This window comes from Diabrotica virgifera, chromosome 2 (genome assembly GCF_917563875.1).
Source record: "Diabrotica virgifera virgifera chromosome 2, PGI_DIABVI_V3a".
NCBI classification, from domain to species: Eukaryota; Metazoa; Arthropoda; class Insecta; order Coleoptera; family Chrysomelidae; genus Diabrotica; species Diabrotica virgifera.
The window spans coordinates 31089428-31109364 of record NC_065444.1 but is presented as its reverse complement, the minus strand read 5'-3'; the positions used below and the strand labels follow the sequence as shown (position 1 = coordinate 31109364).

General features: G+C 35.0%; 1 protein-coding gene across 3 annotated transcripts in view; it reads left to right on the top strand.

The window, feature by feature from the left end:
- The window catches only part of LOC114337816 (relaxin receptor 2), an 800386-nt gene that overhangs the window by 704207 nt on the left and 76242 nt on the right, over positions 1-19937 (top strand). For all 3 annotated transcript variants that reach the window (XM_050643561.1, XM_050643559.1, XM_050643560.1), the window contains one exon: positions 2751-2867. In XM_050643561.1, coding sequence (XP_050499518.1) covers positions 2751-2867 — 117 coding nt within the window. The remainder of the gene's footprint in view (positions 1-2750; positions 2868-19937) is intronic.

Below are 19937 nucleotides of genomic sequence, written 5' to 3'. Positions count from 1 at the left end.
AGCAACAGATACGTAATAATTGTTAATGTATCATGGGTATAAACCTACCTATTTGATCTGCCAAAATACATAGTATGTAATACTTTTATTTATATAATTTGATTACCATCAAAATTTCTATCAATATTCACCTAATATATTGTTTTTTTACTCTATGTTTTGTTGTATTTTTTCAATTCTAAATCATTTCAATTCAAAATTAAAATAATTGGATCAATTTTCAAAATATCAAAATATCACAAGTTTAATCCGTTTAGTTAGTCGATCTTCGTAAATAATGACACATAGTGTCCGTGGCTAAGCGGAGAAGGCGAATGAATTCCAATACCAACCGCTCTTATCAGCGCTGGTTCGAGTCCCAATAGAAACTTTCTTTTTTGTTTTTTTTAATACATTTTATGATTGTAAGTATATTTATTATATAATTGTATTTTCAGAAAATACGTATTTAGTTAAAAAAAATTTCGACAATTAATGTTCAGACATCATTTGTGGCTTGTTTAATGTGTTTGTGTGTGTTTTATTCTTTTATTATTTTAATTTTTGGCACTGTTCTAATAAAAATGTTTGAGAAGTAGTAAGTATAAATTAGTTTAATATTTAAACAAAATATAAATAAAAAGTATATTAATTTCGTTTAAATCATATAATAGAAGTATAACTTCTTACGTGCGTACAAAGTACACACACATTCTTTTTTTCTTCTTCCGCAAACCAATGCAAAGGTTACAATAATATCCATAATTTATTGTTTTATCAGTTTGCAAGTAATCCACAAAAAAAAAATTCTCTCGAATCCCAAAAAACTGATGCTAACACCTAATTGACCTGCTTCTGGACACGGACTCGTTTCAGAGCTGAAGAGCCAGGTTTTACATCACTCTTTAGCTTCTTGTTTTGATTCAGGATCATGGTGATGGATATAAGTCTCATCCATAGTGATGTATCGACGCATATAATATACTTTATTCTTTCGAAAACACTCTAAATGTTGCTGAGAAAGTCGCATTCAAATGTGTTTTTATTTCGTTGATGGCAAATGCGGCTCCCATTGTGAACAGTTTTCTGAAACCAAATACTCAAAATACCTATTCACAAGAAGGGAGATAAACAAATATGTCGGAACTATAGAGGAATATCATTAATCAATACAACATACAAAATTATATCCATAATACTGTCTAGAAGACTAACTCCATACGCAGAGGAAATAATAGGCGACTACCAAAGCGGATTCAGTCCGGGAAGGTCGACCATAGACCAGATCTTCGTCCTACGCCAGGTATTGGAAAAAAAGCTGGGAATTCAACCGCGATGTAAACCAAATATTCGTGGACTTTAAACAAACTTACGATTCTGTTAGCAGATAAGCATTGTGGGAGACTATGGTAGAAATGGGAGTGCCTGGAAAGCTGGTACGATTAGCACAGGTGAGCACAGAGAACGCTTCCGCACGAATCAGAATTGGCAGCACCACGTCGGAGGAATTCCTTATCGACACCGGGCTTAGACAAGGAGATCCTCTCGCCCCCCTGCTGTTTAACTTCGCACTGGAACATGCAGTAAGGAACTGCAGTCCACAACTGACAAACGGATTTGCCGCCCAAGGATCAAAAATACTATTGGCCTTTGGGGATGACGTGGATACAATTGCACAATCCACCAGAGATGCAAAAGAAGTTTTCACCCTATTCGAGAACGGAGCCAAGGAAGTTGGTCTTATAAGGTCAACGAGGACAAGACCAAGTACATGGTGGTTACGAAGAACCCAAGAACAAAGGGTTAGACAAAACGTAACAATTAATGAATAAAATTGGAAAAAATCCTTTGTAAAAGGTATAAAAATTTTTTTATTAAAAATCCCTTTAAAGGGCTACATCACAACAAAACGTTTTCGATTTTTTATAAAATTATCATCAGTGTTAAGATCTAAAAATAAGTATAACCGAATTAATAAATGCAAAGTTGGTATTTAAATTTTGACTAGGGTTATAATAGCAAGTTGGTAATACATACAAACTTGATGCTAGCTGAGCCTAGCATCAAAAGAAAAATATTAGGGTAAACACCCTTTAAATATCACATTGATGCGTTATAAGTGCATACTTTGAAAAATTGCCTTGTGATGGTTACATGGCAACTGAGATAATGCCCTAAGGTAATGTATATCCCAACACGTGGGATCCAAAATTTACTTGTTTACATACCGATGACTTAATGGCAAATGAATGCAAAATGAAATGAGTGATGTTTCTGAAAGGTGTCAAAGGACAGACCGACAACGTGACGTATAAGTTACCCTGTATTACCACAGCCAGCTAATTGTAATAAAATATTTTTTTAAAAATTTTTAACAGTAATAACAAACATCAACAAAGTTGTGGCTATAATTACATTTGAGTACTTTGGTTATGAAAGATGTAGGTAGAGTATAAAATGATTTTTATAATGCAAATAGAGAATTCTCTAGAGAATAGGTTAATTAGTATTAATTAAATTAATTAAATAATAGAGTAGAGCCAAATGATGATGATGATTAATTATTTTTATGGGAAATAATCCACAATTATAATTATAAATAAGATGATGATGATGAAATACTCAAAATATTGCTTACACTGCTCATTGGGACGCCTAGGGCTTGAACTAAATTTCTTTCAGTCATTCGACGATTTTGCAGTACCATGTATTTCCTGTATTTTTTCTATGATTTCCGAATATATTATAAAATTTCTTTTTCACTGTTTCAGATACTTTGATCGTTTCGAAATGTGCTCCTCAGTGCCAAATGTACGAAATTGTTATCCTAAAGGTGACGGTATTTCAAACCGAGAACATATGCTAGCCAATCCTATACTTCGTACTTGGTAAGTATAAGAACTTTCGGTTATATTATATCTTCATTATTATTTATTGCTCTACAACGTACCTATACAATGTGTTATTGTGTATGCCCGAAGAGCAAATGAATGTATACTGAATCAGCTAGACACAAAGAAAAGACTAAGAACACAAAAATATCAGAACAAATAATAGGCTATTTTGGACACGTTCTTCAAAGAAATGGTCTTGGAAAAACTAACGATCCAGGGAAAGGTAGAATCTTTCACGATGGTACTAATGACAATGGGTTAAGACTTCTTAGTATAGAAGCTGCCAAGGACCTGGTTGTCCTCGGCAGCTTCTATGTTGGCCATAAATCAAATCGGATATCATCAAATAATGGATACACCAGTAACCAAACTGACCATGTTATAAATTGACAGAAGGCACTTCATAAATCCCATGGATGTCAGAAGATATAGAGGCGTAAATATTGGCTCAGTTAATTATCGACAAAGAATTTCCAACGCCAAAAAGAAAAGGAGCACTAGACAAGTAAAATACAATTACTGCAGTGAATGCTATCAAACCCAGGTGCTTAACCTGATTTCATTATATTCGGTCTCTTGCAGCTCTAGATAGAGATACTATATGAAAGTCAGCATTGTTACGAGACATTTTGTTGACTCTAGATTCCACTTGGTTAGTTCTTCCAATTTTTCGCAACAGGGACTATAGTCCATTAAAATGTTACATTTTTTAAGCCATACCTTGCATTTGTTAGAGGAGTCAATTTTATTTCTTTAATGTGTAGGGGGGATCAGTAGAAGCTTAAGTTTAAGTTTTTGGGGTCACCATCCTTGTCCCCCGGCCGCCATCTTGGAAATGGGGTGCAAAGGGGTTTCGCGCTATATCTCGTAAACTACCAACCCTACGGAAAATATAATTAAACATAAAATATATCAAATTAAATGTTCTACAATTTTGTTTTTATTACTTTTTATCGTCAAGTGACCAACAAAAAAGATATAAACAAAAGTATGTAAAAATTTTTTAACAAGCTTCCTTTTGGAGGTTATAACTTTTTTTCAGTTCATTTTAAAATAAAATAACATTATAGCAATTTTGTAGAGGGTTATTCAGCGAAGAATTTTCACTAAAAAGTTGTTTAATTCTATTTATTTATATAGGTTTTACCCAAATTTGACCAGATTGTCGAATGCTCATAGGGATACAATAAAAATAAAAGTTAGGCTTACTTTTCTATCTATATATATTTTTTATTCATACAATTTATTATGATTTTAACATTTCTATGCTATTATTAATCTGTTTTTGACCTTTTTCTCCACTATAAAACTTATAGCCCTAAGCATTATAGAAAACGCCCAAGAAGTTAATTGAGGACAAATTCGCCGGTTCAGAAGAAGAATGACGCAACCGCAAAATGCAAAATTCTTAAGAAGAGCAAAAAAAAACGATTTTTGATATCAAAAGTATGATCAAAATTAGCCATTCTTCACACCCTGGTCAGGATCTCGAGATATAAGCGTTTTATGGGGTGTGCCGCATGTCTACGAAGTAACATAACGTTTTTCCTATTGTATATTTTGACTTAAAATTTTCCAAAAAACTTCTTCATGAATTATACTTTATTGTTATGTTGGTTAAAATTATAAACTAAAAATTTTGTCACTTAACTTTTATAAGTAAACATGAAACTAACGAAATGTGATGACAAAATGTTTAAAAATTAACAACTCCTTTTTTAATATGTTTAAACATTTCTGACAAATTTAGTTGTCATCTACATACTTCAGAGATGACACAGTAAAATTTTCAAAAGGAAATATTTACAACGACCAAAGATACAGCGAGGTAAATGTGAAAAATCATCAAAATTGATTTTTGTCATTTTTGTATAAAATTTGATTTTTGAACATGTTCCACCAACTCTAGATAAAAATAAACTTCATATTCGGATTCAGCGACCTCGAAAACATAAAAATAGACCAAAATTGGTCATTCACCTTAAATTTGATTTTCGTGGTCGGCATAACGGTTGATGCCGCTCGCCCAATATATAGATAGGCCTGTTCGAGCTGTTCACCGTGCCTCGGAGAGTACGTTAAGCCGTGCGTCGCGCGTGGGTCCTGGGCTAGTTGTAACATCGACACTAGTTACTAGTTACTTGAAACAGGGTTAAAGATGTAAATGGAGCTGGAACCTGTCCGAAAGGATCTCCCCGGTAAAATGCCATACGATATTATTATTATTATTATATAGATAGAAAAATATTGTTTTTATTGCATTCCTATGAGAAATCGAGAATCTGGTCAAGTTTGGAGCGCTGTAAAACCTAGATAATAAATAAAATTAAACAGATTTATAGTGAAAATTGTTCATTGAAAAATGTTCTATGACTTGTTTCTGAGACCTGTTTGTAAACACACGTTTTATAATTTACGGTCGATTTAAACAAATTACCGCTAAATAAAAGCCTTTTAATAGTTAAGTTTTACTAGTGCAGTGACATAAAATACCAAGAACAGCAACTGTGAGTAAATTTTTAATATTAACTGCATCCAGACGATTTGTGTTAGGCTGATTGAGGTTAGATATCAGATACACAAGACTGAAAAGTAATTAGCTAGTAAAAACTCGCCTAGCGAAATAAAGAATTTTTAACAACAAAAGGCAGGGTCGGCCTTGGAAAAATGTGTTGGACAATAATTATATTTAACAAAATAACTTAGCAAATTTGAATATTTTAAATAAAATGTCACAACCAACATTTACAAATCAATCTTCATCCACCAACACTCACCCAGACAATAATTTAAATAATATGAATACCTCCAACACATCTTATGCAAGCACTGTCTCAAAAAATATCTACAAGTATCCTAACAAAGACCAGGCGCTTATCTTCGGCTCCATTCAGGGAGCAAAACTTCAAGATTATCTTCTCCAATTGGGACCTCTGGTAAAACCAATAAACATCATTTTCTGTAGCAGAATTTCACACAACAGAATATGTGTTTATCTAACCAATAAATCACTGGTTGATGAGTTTTTAACTAATCATGGTCAAATTGTTGTCAATAATGAAGTCATCAAAGCAAGACGTCTAATTTCACCAGCAGACAGACTAGTATTATCGAATGTAAGCCCAACGATTCCACACGAAACTCTTTTAACCTTACTGGAAAATATTGGATTAAAATTAGTTTCTCCAATAAACTTTCTTAGAATAGGTGCATCAAATCCAGAATACCAACACATACTCAGCTTCAGAAGACAGGTGTATATCGCTCCTTCCCCAGATATTACCATACCCGAATTCTTAGAAATAACACATGATAATCTATCATATCATATCTTTTTAGCCCTAGACAGTCAACGTTGCTTCACCTGCAAATTATCGGGTCATGTTGCATCCCAATGCCCTTCGGGCAATATTAACCCACATTCCCAACAATCATCACAATCCACACATAATGTTCCAATCTCGTCAATATCTCAACCGGATGAAACATCTCCTAATGACTTAAATTCCCACTCAATAAATAATATTCTACCCGAAAGTTCCTCAGTAGTAGAAAATTGTGCAAAAGTCGCCAATACTGCTTTGATCACATCCAATCTGGTTACAAATCCAGATCACACTGCTCAATCTTAAAATATCCCAACCTCGGACAAAACTACTAAGTCAACAACTTCATCCGCAACAAAACGAACAGCTGAAGATATGACCCCAGCCACTCCAGAAGAACAAATGCCACCCAATACTTCTACCTTCTCTCTTCCCCAAACAGTCGTTCAGAAAAACAAAAAACCCAAATCTAATACATTAGATCAAGAAATAGAACTTACTGAATCTATTATAAACTATATCGACTCCCATTCTCCTCCCTTCATAATCAACAGCCATCAGCTTAAACAGCTCCTAGAAAATACATACGGATCGAGAGATGTTCTTAGCATTGCGGAAGACTTCACAGAAGATATTCCAAAACTAATAGATATGTTAGAAGAACTTCATCCTCACGCAAACACTAAGAAACTAAAAACTCGTGTCATAAGGCTAAAAAAGAAATTACTAAAGCAATCCCAAGATGTAAGTGATACCCAATCTGATATCTCAAATACATCTCAAGATACCCAATAAATACATTCGAGTCATTACTCCAGTGGAACTTAAATATACCCGTTTAAATATGCTACAGCATATCATAGCCCTCCATTCTCTGGACATATTGTGTATACAATAAACTCACTTCCGAGACGAAAATGTCCACAATACAATGAATTCGTTAAAAACCGAAATGTACAAGTTGCGAGTGGCGGCGTAGCCATTTACGTCTCAAAGAATCTACAAGCAACACAAATTAGAATAAATACAAACCTAGAAGCGATAGCCGTAAAAATTAAAGCACAACTAAATTACACCATCTGCAACATATACATTCCTCCTGACCATTATTTAATTGAGGATGAACTGGAGTCTCTAGTTAATCAACTTCCAACTCCTTTCATTCTTCTAGGAGATTTTAATGCCCACAATTACTCCTGGGGTTCTCAAAAAACAGACAGAAGGGGACGAATTCTATCAAACATATTCAACACCATGAACATAAGTTTACTGAATGATGGCAGCAATACTAGATTCAATATAGCTACTGGCAATTCTTCTTGCATCGATCTTTCATTATGTAGCCGAACTATTAGTCCTTACCTTGAATGGAGAGTTATGGATGACTTACTAGGCAGTGACCACTTTCCTATAAAATTAACAAATTCAATTATAAAAGACAAAATATCAAACGGAGATAGTATCCATCAGAAATGGAAAATAAAGAAAGCCGACTGGAGCTCTTTCTCAAAAACCATTGAGAATCACATATACAAAATTAATGAGTGGAAGGACGCAAATACAGCAGTAACTCAACTTAACGAAATAATCATAAAAGCCGCTGAATTTTCAATAGGAAAAACAAAACATATCAAGAAATTTAAACCTGTGCCTTGGTGGAATGACGAATGTGCCGAAGCAATACAAAACAGCAAATCTGCTCTAAATAGATGTAGGAGGGAGAAAACCGCAACAAGTATAATTGAATACAAAAAACATAGGGCAAAAGCAAGATATATTACCAACAAAAGTAAAAAAGAGTCATGGAAGAAGTTCGTAGGAAGCATAAACAGAAACACTACAATATCATCGGCATGGAGGAAGATACAAGGTATTTATGGAAACAAAACTTACCATGTCATTAAAGCATTAGATTATGACGGCAAACGAATAAACCAAACAAAAGAAATAGGTGAAGCATTCGCAGACTATTATCATAAGCTTTCCATAAACAGAAATATAACTAATGATAACATTGCCCTCCCTACGGAATTCAAAGAGCTGGAAAACCTTAATTCTCTAAACAAGCCACTGACAAAAGAAGAAATGGAGGAATCTCTCTCATCACTAAAAGACAGTTCTTTGTAGATAACCTATGTATGTTCTGGCACATCCCCTAAATCGCAACCCTTAAATATTAATAAATGCCAAACGGCTTAACGTAGGATGACGTGTGACGTATCGTTGGAAAGGGGATGAAAAAGGGGGTTGAATGCAGTATGTGGCGTGCGCATCGGAATATGCCAAAAGGGCATTACGTCATATCTTCGTTTCTATTGGTCCGATCGTGGCGTAAGAGGGCTCGTTGGAACGGGGAGGGGGTAAAGAACACATAAAAAACAAAGATGGCGGCATTGCCAAAACGGTATTACAGCATATCTTCGTTGCTATTGGTCCGATTTTGACGTAAGAGGGCTCGTCGGAACGGGGAGGGAGTAACGAATAAGTTGAGACAAAAAACAAAGATGGCGGCAGTGCCAAAACGGCATTACAGCATATCTTTGTTGCTATTGGTCCGATTATGACGTATGGAGTGTCAAATAAAAGCGGTGGTGACACAGAAGCCAACTGTCAATTCTTCTTCTTTTCGTTTGTCAATTCTTCTTCTTTTCCGTATAGTGCCTAACAGAACGTGACATTCGACGTAGAACGTGACATTTGAACGTGAATGAGTGACGTGAATGACGTGACGTGAATGTCACGTCATCAGAGACAAGCTAACAGAAGGCACAGACGATCACAGAGCGGTATAAGGGGTCAGCAGAGTGTAGCAGAGCGGAGCAGAAGGTAATAGAGATTAGCAGACGGTAGCAGAGCGCAGCAGAGGATAGCAAGTCGAATGTCACGCCATTCACGTTCAAATGTCACGTTCTGCTTCGAACTTAACGTCATTCACGTCACGTCATTTACGTCCTACGTCACATGTCACGTCATTCACGTCACGTCATTCACGTTCTGCGTCGAATTTCACGTCATTCACGTTCTACGTCGAATGTCACACATCTACGTCAAATGTCACGTTCTGCGTCGAATTTCACGTCATTCACGTCCTACGTCAAATGTCACGTTCTGCGTCAAATGTCGGACGGAAAACTGAACAATGTCATATAAATGTCACGTCATACGTCAAATGTCACGTTCTGTTAGGCACTATACGGAAAAGAAGAAGAATTGACAGTTAATATTGAACGTTGACAGAAGAAGAATTGACAGTTGGCTTCTGTGTCGTTACCGCTTTCATTTGACACCCCATACGTCAAAATCGGACCAATGACAACAAAGATGTCGAATGTCACGTTCTGTTAGGCACTATACGGAAAAGAAGAAGAATTGACAAACGAAAAGGAAGAAGAAGAATTGACAGTTGGCTTCTGTGTCACCACCGCTTTTATTTGACACCCCATACGTCATAATCGGACCAATAGCAACAAAGATATGCTGTAATGCCGTTTTGGCACTGCCGCCATCTTTGTTTTTTGTCTCAACTTATTCGTTACTCCCTCCCCGTTCCGACGAGCCCTCTTACGTCAAAATCGGACCAATAGCAACGAAGATATGCTGTAATGCCGTTTTGGCAATGCCGCCATCTTTATTTTTTATGTGTTCTTTACCCCCTCCCCGTTCCGACGAGCCCTCTTACGTCAAAATCGGACCAATAGAAACGAAGATATGACGTAATGCCCTTTTGGCATATTCCGATGCGCACGCCACATACTGCATTCAACCCCCTTTTTCATCCCCTTTCCAACGATACGTCACACGTCATCCTACGTTAAGCCGTTTGGCATTTATTAATATTTAAGGGTTGCGATTTAGGGGATGTGCCAGAACATACATAGGTTATCTACTTCTGGTCCCGATGACATCCCTCCAATTTTTCTAAAAAATCTCCCAGAAACGGCGAAACAAATCCTGCTTAATATCTTTAATCACATGTGGAATAATAGTGACTTCCCCTTAATCTGGAAGAAAGCCACAATCATCCCCATACTTAAATCTAACAAATCTTCACTCTTGCCTGAATCTTACAGGCCAATCTCCCTAACCTGCTCCATGAGTAAATTGCTAGAAAAAATAAATCAACAAGAGACTAATATGGTTTTTGGAAACTCACAAATTATTAATTCCCGAACAATCCGGATTTCGACCATCTAGAAGCACACTTGATAACATTATTGACCTAGAAAATCATATTCACGAAGCATTTGCTACTAAAGATAAATGTCTAGCAATTTATTTTGACATTAATAAAGCCTTTGATTCTACATGCCATAAAATCATCCTAAATAAACTACATCAATGGGGATTGAAAGGCAATATAATAAATTTCATACGCAATTTTTTATCTCAAAGAGAATTCCAAGTCCGAATTTCTGGAACAATATCATCAACCAAGAAACAATTAAACGGCACACCACAAGGATCAATTCTCAGCCCAACTTTATTTTTAATTGCTATGAATGATGTCTTAAAAGATTTAAAGAAACCAGTTGTAGCCAGACTTTACGCAGATGACATGATCGTGTTTATCAAGGGAAGATGACTTAGCACCATGGCTCAAAGCCTTCAGCAATGCATAACATCCTTCGAACGTTGGTCTATAATGTCTGGGTACAATTTCTCCCCAAACAAAACAAATTGCATATTATTCTCAAAAAGAAACATACCAGAGCAGCATCGACCATCAATATTCCTATACAACCAGAAACTAAGCTATACTCCACACATAAATTTTCTGGGCATGATATTCGACGAACGTCTGTCGTGGAAAAATCATATTAAAACACTAACTCTTTCTTGTCAAAAGGGCTTAAATTTATTAAGATGCTTAGCAAACAAGTCTTGGGGATCTGATGGTCTAATGCTGCTAAAAATATACAGAAGCCTTATTCGATCGAAAATTGATTATGGATGTATTGCATACACATCTGCTCGCCCTTCAATATTAAAATGCTTAGATACTATACACAACACCGCAATAAGAATAATTCTAGGGGCTTACAGGAGATAACAGTCCGTTAACTTTAATTATCTTTATAGTTATTTTATTTAAATTTTAATAACGGTTTGTCATTAAATTATACTTAAAAATAATAAGATCTAACTAAAATAAATCTTTGACTGACGTCATACTTAACTATTAGTTGGCACAAGTACTTCAGTTGGTATTAGACACCATTCGCTGTCATGTGAGTTTCGTTCTGTGGGGCTTCTCGTCTAACGACAGGAAATATTGGACTTCGCTTGGTACGCTAGAACGGAAAAGTGGCGGATGGCTGATTGAAAAGGACGGAAATTTTAATACAATAGTTTCAAGCTTTTATAAGTGATATTTAGTGGCAAATTATTGGTGGTGCTTTGGAGAAGCTAGGAGACTAAGTTTTGGGAGATCCCGGAGGAATTGGAAGTCATGTCATCCGGTAAATTTTTTTTTACTCTTAAGGTGGTATGACACAATGTTAAAATTTATATAGTTTTTAGGTACAGTTACCGTCACTATTTCAAAACCAATCTTCAACTTAGGGGTATGTACGTGAACTGTAGACTTTCTATTTTAATAGTATCTAGTTAAAATTTCCAAAGAAAGCAGTATATTTTTTATAACTGTACATAAAGGAGTCCATGTCATAACTTACTTAGTAACTTGCTATAAAAATTCGTTTTGCATAATAATTTTTGAACTTGGGTGGAAAATAACTACCAGAAACGATTAACTATGCAAAAAGCTTTATTTTAAACAAAATTTCATTGTCCATACTGCCATAATTTTTAAATTAACTGTACCTAAAAGTAAAAATTTTAGTTAAAAGCTGCAATCTGGGGATTTTGTTGAAATTACAGCAATAAGTTGGCATTTTTCTAGTGATAAATTAGTTCCGCTGTCACTTAATAGATGAGAAGATGAGTTCACGTGTCATTTAGTAGATGGCAGCAGTGATGTATTAAATGAAGACAGATGCGCGTTTGCCGGATTTTAAGAAAATCTACAAACAATTGAAAACGAGTTTTGTAACCACGGAAATACAATGAATCACTCGGTTTTGTTTAGAAAAGTGGCCCCACCCCCTCCCAGTACGCATTTTGGACCTTGTTTGACTTTCACTTTCAATCATGATTGTATAACGTCACAGTGTCTTAACAATACAAATATACATTTTTTATGCTTGAAACCGTGACGTTATACGAATGGTTGAAAGTTAAACGAGGTTCAAAATGACTCAAAGTGTTTACTGGGGGATTATACTAGTTTTGACATAATACATAAATAACATAAGTAAGCTCTAGTATGTTATGTGGGGCGGATCTAAAAACAATTTCAGTTTTATTCACTTTCTGGCAAATTTAATTTTTATAGGGCCGCAAATAATGCATTGTTCGGATACAATTAGCGTCTCTTTGTAAAGACGATGACGTCGACATTTTTACACACATTACACATGCCAATGGCCATTAGTATTTGTTGAGGCATTATCCTAATAAAAAAATTGTAGACAAAACAATATTGTATAATCATTGATTAATTTATGTCAAATATTTCCGTAAGTGAAAAAAAATATTGAAATTTACTGGAGTAATAATTAGATAAACCGATATGCAGACGATACAGTTGTGGTTGCTAGCAGTATCGACAGGCCTGTCATACCCGGGTACCTACAAAGAGCGAGTGAAAAAAGAGATTTTAACCATCAACATAAATAAAACAAAAATGGACACTAGTGAGCAAAACTCAAAAACCTGCCAGACAATTGAAAATAAAAAACCAATTCAACACGTAGAAGTATATGTATACCTTGGAACAGTCGTCAACTAGAAATGGGATCAAACAACCGAAATACGATGTAGAATTGAAAAGGCCAGAGCTACATTTAACATGAGAAATATATTCAATCATTGCGATATATCTGTCCCACTAAAAATACGGCTGCTAAAATGCTATGTATTTCCAGTGTTGTTGTATGGAGCAGAGACCTGGACAATAACGGAAACATTATCGAAAAGGCTAGAGGTATTCGAAATGTGGGTGTACCGACTTATCCTCAAAATGTCCTGGACGACTCACACTACCAACGTAGAGGTATTGCGCTGAGGAGAAAACAAAAATGAGAAATCTGTTTCACAATAGAAACGGAAACCTGAATACCTCGATCATATTATGAGACATGATAAATATCGTATACTGCCACTGACAATACAGAGTAAAATAGAGAGCAAACGTGGACCCAGAAGAAGAAGACACTCATGGCTTCAAAACTTACGCCAATGGTTTGGACTAACGTGCCAATGTCCGCAACGGACGAGGCACATGAAGAAGAAGAAGAATTTAAAATGAGATATTCTTCTTCTCACGGTGCTTATTCGTTCCGAATGTTGGCGATCAGCATGGCTATCCTAACTTTGCATGCTGCTATTCGGAATAGTCTGTTTGTCGATGTAGGTATTGAACCAGTTTCTCAGATATATTCTTCTCCCTGGTCCTCTCTTCCCAATACTTTGCCCTGAAGAATGAGTAGCGGCAATCTCTATTCGTTCCTCATAACATGGCCAATATATTCTACTTTGCGCTCTTTGATAATAATGTGTGTTAATAATCTCGCATTCCTTGCCCATTCTACGTAAGACCTCAACATTAGTCACACGACCCATCCACGAAATTCTTAAAATGCGACTGTAATACCACATCTTGAATGCCTTGAGTTTTCTTAAAGAAGTTTCGGAAAGAGTCCAGGCTTCTACTCAGTATAATAATCTAGAAAATACATAGGATCTGATAATAGAAATTTTGTTAACAAGTGGTAAATGTGACTTCTGAAACGAGACTTCATCATTATGAACGCTGATCTCGCTTTTCCTATGCGTTGTTTTATTTCACTAGAGTGGTCTCATTGACTGTTTATGTAGGTACCAAGGTATGTGTAGTTGTCCACTCTGTCAATTGGTTGTTGGTTAACCAAAAGCCGTGTATGTAATATATTTCGCTCTTAATGACTACCATTACTTTCTTTTTTTTTCGTATTGAAATTCCATGTTCACTACTTATGTCTTATATGCGCGACATTATTCTTTGCAAATCATCTAGGCTATCTGCAAAAACTACTGCGTCGTCGGCATATCTAATGTTGTTTAGATCTATCATCTAATCCAGTTTCCTCCAAGATAATTTATGAGTATGTGCAGCTTATCAAATGTTGTTTAGATCTATCATCTAATCCAGTTTCCTCCAAGATAATTTATGAGTATGTGCAGCTTATCATGTTGTACTCTATCAAATGCCTTTTTGTAATCGATAAAACAAATATATAGCACTTAGACAGTCAATAGAGCCTCTCGGGTGCCTAAGGGCAAGGCATTGCGGAATCAAATCTTTGTCCGTGATACTTGTTCTTCGCATTTTTTATATAGGTATTCTGCAGTATATTACTTTTAAAAATGTTTTAAGTAAGTGGTTCATTAGGCTAATTATTATTCTGCCTCGCATATTGAAATGAGAAATGAAATGAAAATGTGAAATTTTCCGAGGAAGAAACTTTCCCTGTTGAAAAAACATTCAATATGAAAAAAGTTATTGTAGTGACTCTGTTTTTCAATTGACTTACGTATTTTACATTTATTAAAAATACTAATTTTATACTCGATCTTCATTCTGAGAATTAGCATAATTCTTTTTTGGTCATTTAGATAGGCACTTACTTGTATTTCAAATAATTGCAAATTTCTTTAGTTTGAAATAAATCCTTTTGAGCAGGTAAAGAATTACGGATTGCCGTATAATACAATATTAAATAATAAACTATATCCAAATGAACTATTAATGAGAATTTACCCTAGGCAGGTAAAGAAAGGATTAACAACTGTCGTCTGTAAATACAAAGTACGATTAAGATCGAGATGTGCCGAGCCTAAGTTGCAATACATGGCATCAATGCGGTGTCGTTCAGAGAACTAAATTTAATAATAAAATATATGTACGTGCTGCCATCTATTCAAAGAACTGTTAAACGTTAGTTTAAAAATTGGCCACCTATTTTGACCATAGCGTACTAATACCCCCTTAAAAAGGTTGAGAAAAAGGAACGAATATGGCCGCTATCATGTCATATTAAATTCCTATTGAATTTATTTCTGTAAATGTATGAATCGGAGTTGTTCTTTGAATTTAGTATCTTTAATTATATCCATAGTTCGAAAATATACACTCAGATGAAGATTATCTTGTCACATATCCTGTAAATTATATCATTTGATTTGTGTGGTTATGTCAACCTCATAATATTGAATTCAAATTTTACAGATTACATTCATTATTCTCTATTCTATTAGATTGTGTGTATTCTAGCCACCTTAAATTCGTTCCAAAAGCCAGTATTTTTCTTAAAATTTACAACACATTACATTATCCCATACCATTTTTAATAATAAAAAAATACCCTTTATAGACATATTTTTCAGATAAAAATCATATTCTGTATTAAATATTGAATTTAAAGTTAAATCCCAAATTAATGTGTGTAATGTGAATCAAGGTCAAATCCATCATTGTTTTTGCTAATGATCTTTTTGTTGTTCATTCTGAAAAAAAGATATCTCATTTCTTTTCCTTTGGCTCTTTGACCTTTCCTTAGATTCTGACATTGAAACTAAAACGGGACATGTTTGTTTTTAGCCACTTGGGGGAAATCTTAAACTGTAACCAGTCCGTCAGCTCCCCTCACAACTGGGAGCAACCGTTCTACGCCAAGCCAGGTCATTTGGAGACCAGCCTGGAGAACCTCCCACATACCTACTTTTTATCCTGCCCTCTGCACCCCAGAAGGGCATCGGTATATTAATTGGTACAAGCTAGCACCATCCCTGTGCTAATTCGCCTACCAGGGATTTTGGAATCCGTAGCAAGGACACTCTCGGGGACCATTTAGGGTTTGTTTTGGGACACTTAGTATCTGCTAGTGATTGTCACTTCCACTATTACACCACATTCATTTTTTGTATAAGACTCGGGACATTTATTTTGATGATTAAGTTTTATAGTTTATCGCACATATTTTGTTTCAATATTTAAGTTGCATATTGTTTTTATATATCTATAATAGTTGATAGTGTTCCCCAAACCAGTAAACTCTCTGGTCAAAGAGGTTTGAGCTCAGATCATCTTTTCCCCATATGAGATTCTCTTTACCTTTATATATTACCTGAAATTTACTTGTACCATTTATTTACTTAATTAACTTTATATTTTTAGTACTAACCTTGCTTGTCTCCACTTATCAATTTAAATTTATATACTTTGTCCTCTTAATTTGCTTAATTTATTAACTTATTCATATAACTTTAATCTTTCTTTAGTCAATCATAATTATTTAACTTATTTGCTTAACTTTACTTAAATTCATTTAATCAATTTCTAATTATATCTTTGGACGCTATTCCCTTTGAATAGCTATCCATTTTACTTGTTATATTTTTTAGTGACTACGTGTCGAAGCAACTGATTTTTATATATCAAGTAGACCGTAAGTTCACCTTAATGAGGCTAGTGCCTATTTAACTCTTTGAGAGTTACGGAAATTATTCATTGTGAATAATCCTCCCTTAATTATATTCTGGTTCATTAGTTCTATAGGGTTTAACGTTGCTGTACGTATTGCAATCGTACAATTATTTGGTGAAGGTTGTTATTTAACCTAGTATTGTAAGTTGGGGGTATGCTCCATATAAGAGCTACTCCATTACTAATGTAACTATAGATTATATTTATATTACTATAGGTAATTATTTCCCATTGTCATTTTAGAGTTACATAGTTTGTATTTTTCTAACTCAGAGGTTGTCAAAAATCTAAGTAGTTATATTTAATAAATATTTATTTGTTTTGTATATCCATTATTTTTTTTCCCATTTTTGAATTTAATATATTTACTATTTAACAGCAGTGTAAGATACCTGGAAGTTTGGTCCATTCCAACTTCTGGCGCCCATAATTCAGTCTATTTTATTTATCTCCTATATTCTTCTATTTTTATTATATTATTATATTTATCTAATTTATTTTCTGAACATATATTTTTATCTTAAAAGATTTCCCTTTTTCTAGTCATCATCTCTCTTTAGGTGGAGCTACTGTTCTTCGACAGGCATGCAAACGAGCCGTATCCATCCTTGAGTGTCAAGTTGCTCTCTTGCATCTATAGCTAGCCAACTCTATTCAGTTTGCCTCTGTCTCTCCATACTTCCATTATCAGTTCATCACCCTTCCTTCATTCATTTCATCTTATCATTTTACTTCAACCAAATACTACTGCAAAGTAGGATTTTTGTTACATCGGCAGCCCAACTTGGTGCCAACCTTTTATAGGTTCTAAGACAGTAGTTCTTTTAGTTCATTTTTTTTTCTTTTATTTATATTATTCCCTTCTGATATCTTTTTATACATTCTGTTCTGATTTATTTTGTCTTTAACTATTTACTAATACTAAACAGGTACACTGTCACTGCTGTATCTATTAATTAGTTGAGATTTTGAAACCTCGTTTATAGTTTTGTCATACAGCTTACATTCTGGGTTGAATTTGAAACGAAGTATAAGTAACTAGCATATATTAGATTATATTATTTTACTCTTTCAGCCAGTGTTGTATTTGTACGTACAGTAATCGTTAATACTTACATATTTTTTTTTCTAGTACAAGTATAATAATTAATTTTTTTTTTCCAATATTTAGGTACTATATTTACTTGATTATACCTTATTTACTTTATTTATTTGATACATATATTTTGCTGGCCATTTTTGATTTTGTTGGTGTGTTGCTAATATTTTCTCCGTACTTATATATTTTGCGTACAAACTTAAGTATATTTCATATTTCTGACCTTTGGATTGCTTGTCAATAATTTTTGCTTTCATCATGTGTGCTTTTAAAGTTGAACATCTTCTGGTGGACGAATTGGACTATGAGTTGAAAATTAGGGACGTAGTACCAGAGGAGTCGGCAACTGTCGATAGGAAACGCAATCTTCTGCGGGGTGCTTTGAAGCAAGAAGAAGGCAATAGGAGTTTCACCCAACTTTCGGCTGTACATATCCCTTTTGAGGACCAACGGAAAGGAATATCCGAAACGTTGGATAGCTTGTCGAAGAAAATAGAGAAGTTTAGGGGAACTGTACAGGACAATGAATATGTTAGATTAATATCTCGTCTAGCTCATATTTCTGGCCGAGTACACTTGTTACAGTGTACTACGGAAGAGCAGGAATCTTTTAAAAAGTCTGTTTCTCTTAAAATCCTTACATTGGAGGGTGAGCTTGATTCTAAAGTTAACCCCATAGCCACATCTACTCCTAATGCTCCAGTCAGTGTCGTTCCTAGTTTTACATACTCCAAACCCGTTCAAGTACACAAATGGGGTGTTTTATTTTCCGGTGAAAAACAGCACACGGATGTGATTTCATTTTTAGAAAAGGTCGAATGTCTTCGAGTATCTAGAGGTGTCTCTGAAGAAAATTTGTTTGCTGCTTCAGCTGAATTGTTTACCGGTCCTGCTTTTACCTGGTTCATGAATAATAGAGGTAATTTATCTTGTTGGTCTGATCTGGTTCGCAAGTTGAAGTCAGATTTTCTTCCTTACTCATACCAGGATGATCTCTTGGATGAAATCAAAAACCGTAAGCAGAAACCAGGAGAGTCTGTCACTATGTTCATTAATACTATATTAGGCATGTGTAGCCGTTTAGATACTCCGTTATCTGATTTGTCCAAAATAAAAATCATCTTAAAATGTTTACTGCCCTTTTATCATCAGCAGTTAGCTCTTATGGACATCCAGAGTATTGATGACCTCACTGTAAAGTGCAAACGTTTGGAGGAAACGTTATCCTGGTCTTCTCAGCCTCCATCCACATCTCGACCCTCTTCTAATTCTTCTTCTCAGCCAACTTCCTTTAGACAACGTTCTTGGCAAAATAAGGGCTCTGAACGTAATGTTTCTGTTTTTAGTTCCGTTGTTTGCTGGAATTGTCATCAGTCTAATCATAAGTTCAATAATTGTGGTATCCCACAAACTCGTATTTTCTGCCACGGTTGTGGTAGGGAAAATACCCTCAAAAGAAATTGTGTCAAGTGTTCGGGAAACGAAATGTCGGAGGTCCGTCCCCTGAGCGTTTCTCCGTCCAACACCCAATCAGGGAATCAAACCCCATCAGAAAACGAGACAGCTGGCCCAAGCACACCAAGCAACTCAAACCCATCTTCCAATCGGAAAGGGAAGAAGGCATCGTTCAGGAAACAAGCACACACCACAAATCAAAATCAGTCCAGAAATTAAGTTTTAGTCATGATACGTTGAACGCACATGTTTCACAGGGTTGCAAAGCCACAAATTCTTTAATTGGTAGTGTTAAGTATAATAATAATTTTGATGGTGAAGTAGTTCCATATAATGGTTGTATCCAACCAAATATTTTAGATTTAGATATTAACTCTTTATTAGTTAGGAAACAAAATGATAATAGGCCATATCTACCTATTCAAATTTTAGGACAATCGTGTTTAGCTTTATTAGATAGTGGCTCTAATATTTCATTGATAGGAGCACATTCATTAAATTTATTGAAAAATGCTAATATTCCCATTATGCCCATTTCATCTTTGCAAGTATCTACTGCAGATGGTACAGTCCAATCTATTACAGGCAAACTCCAAATT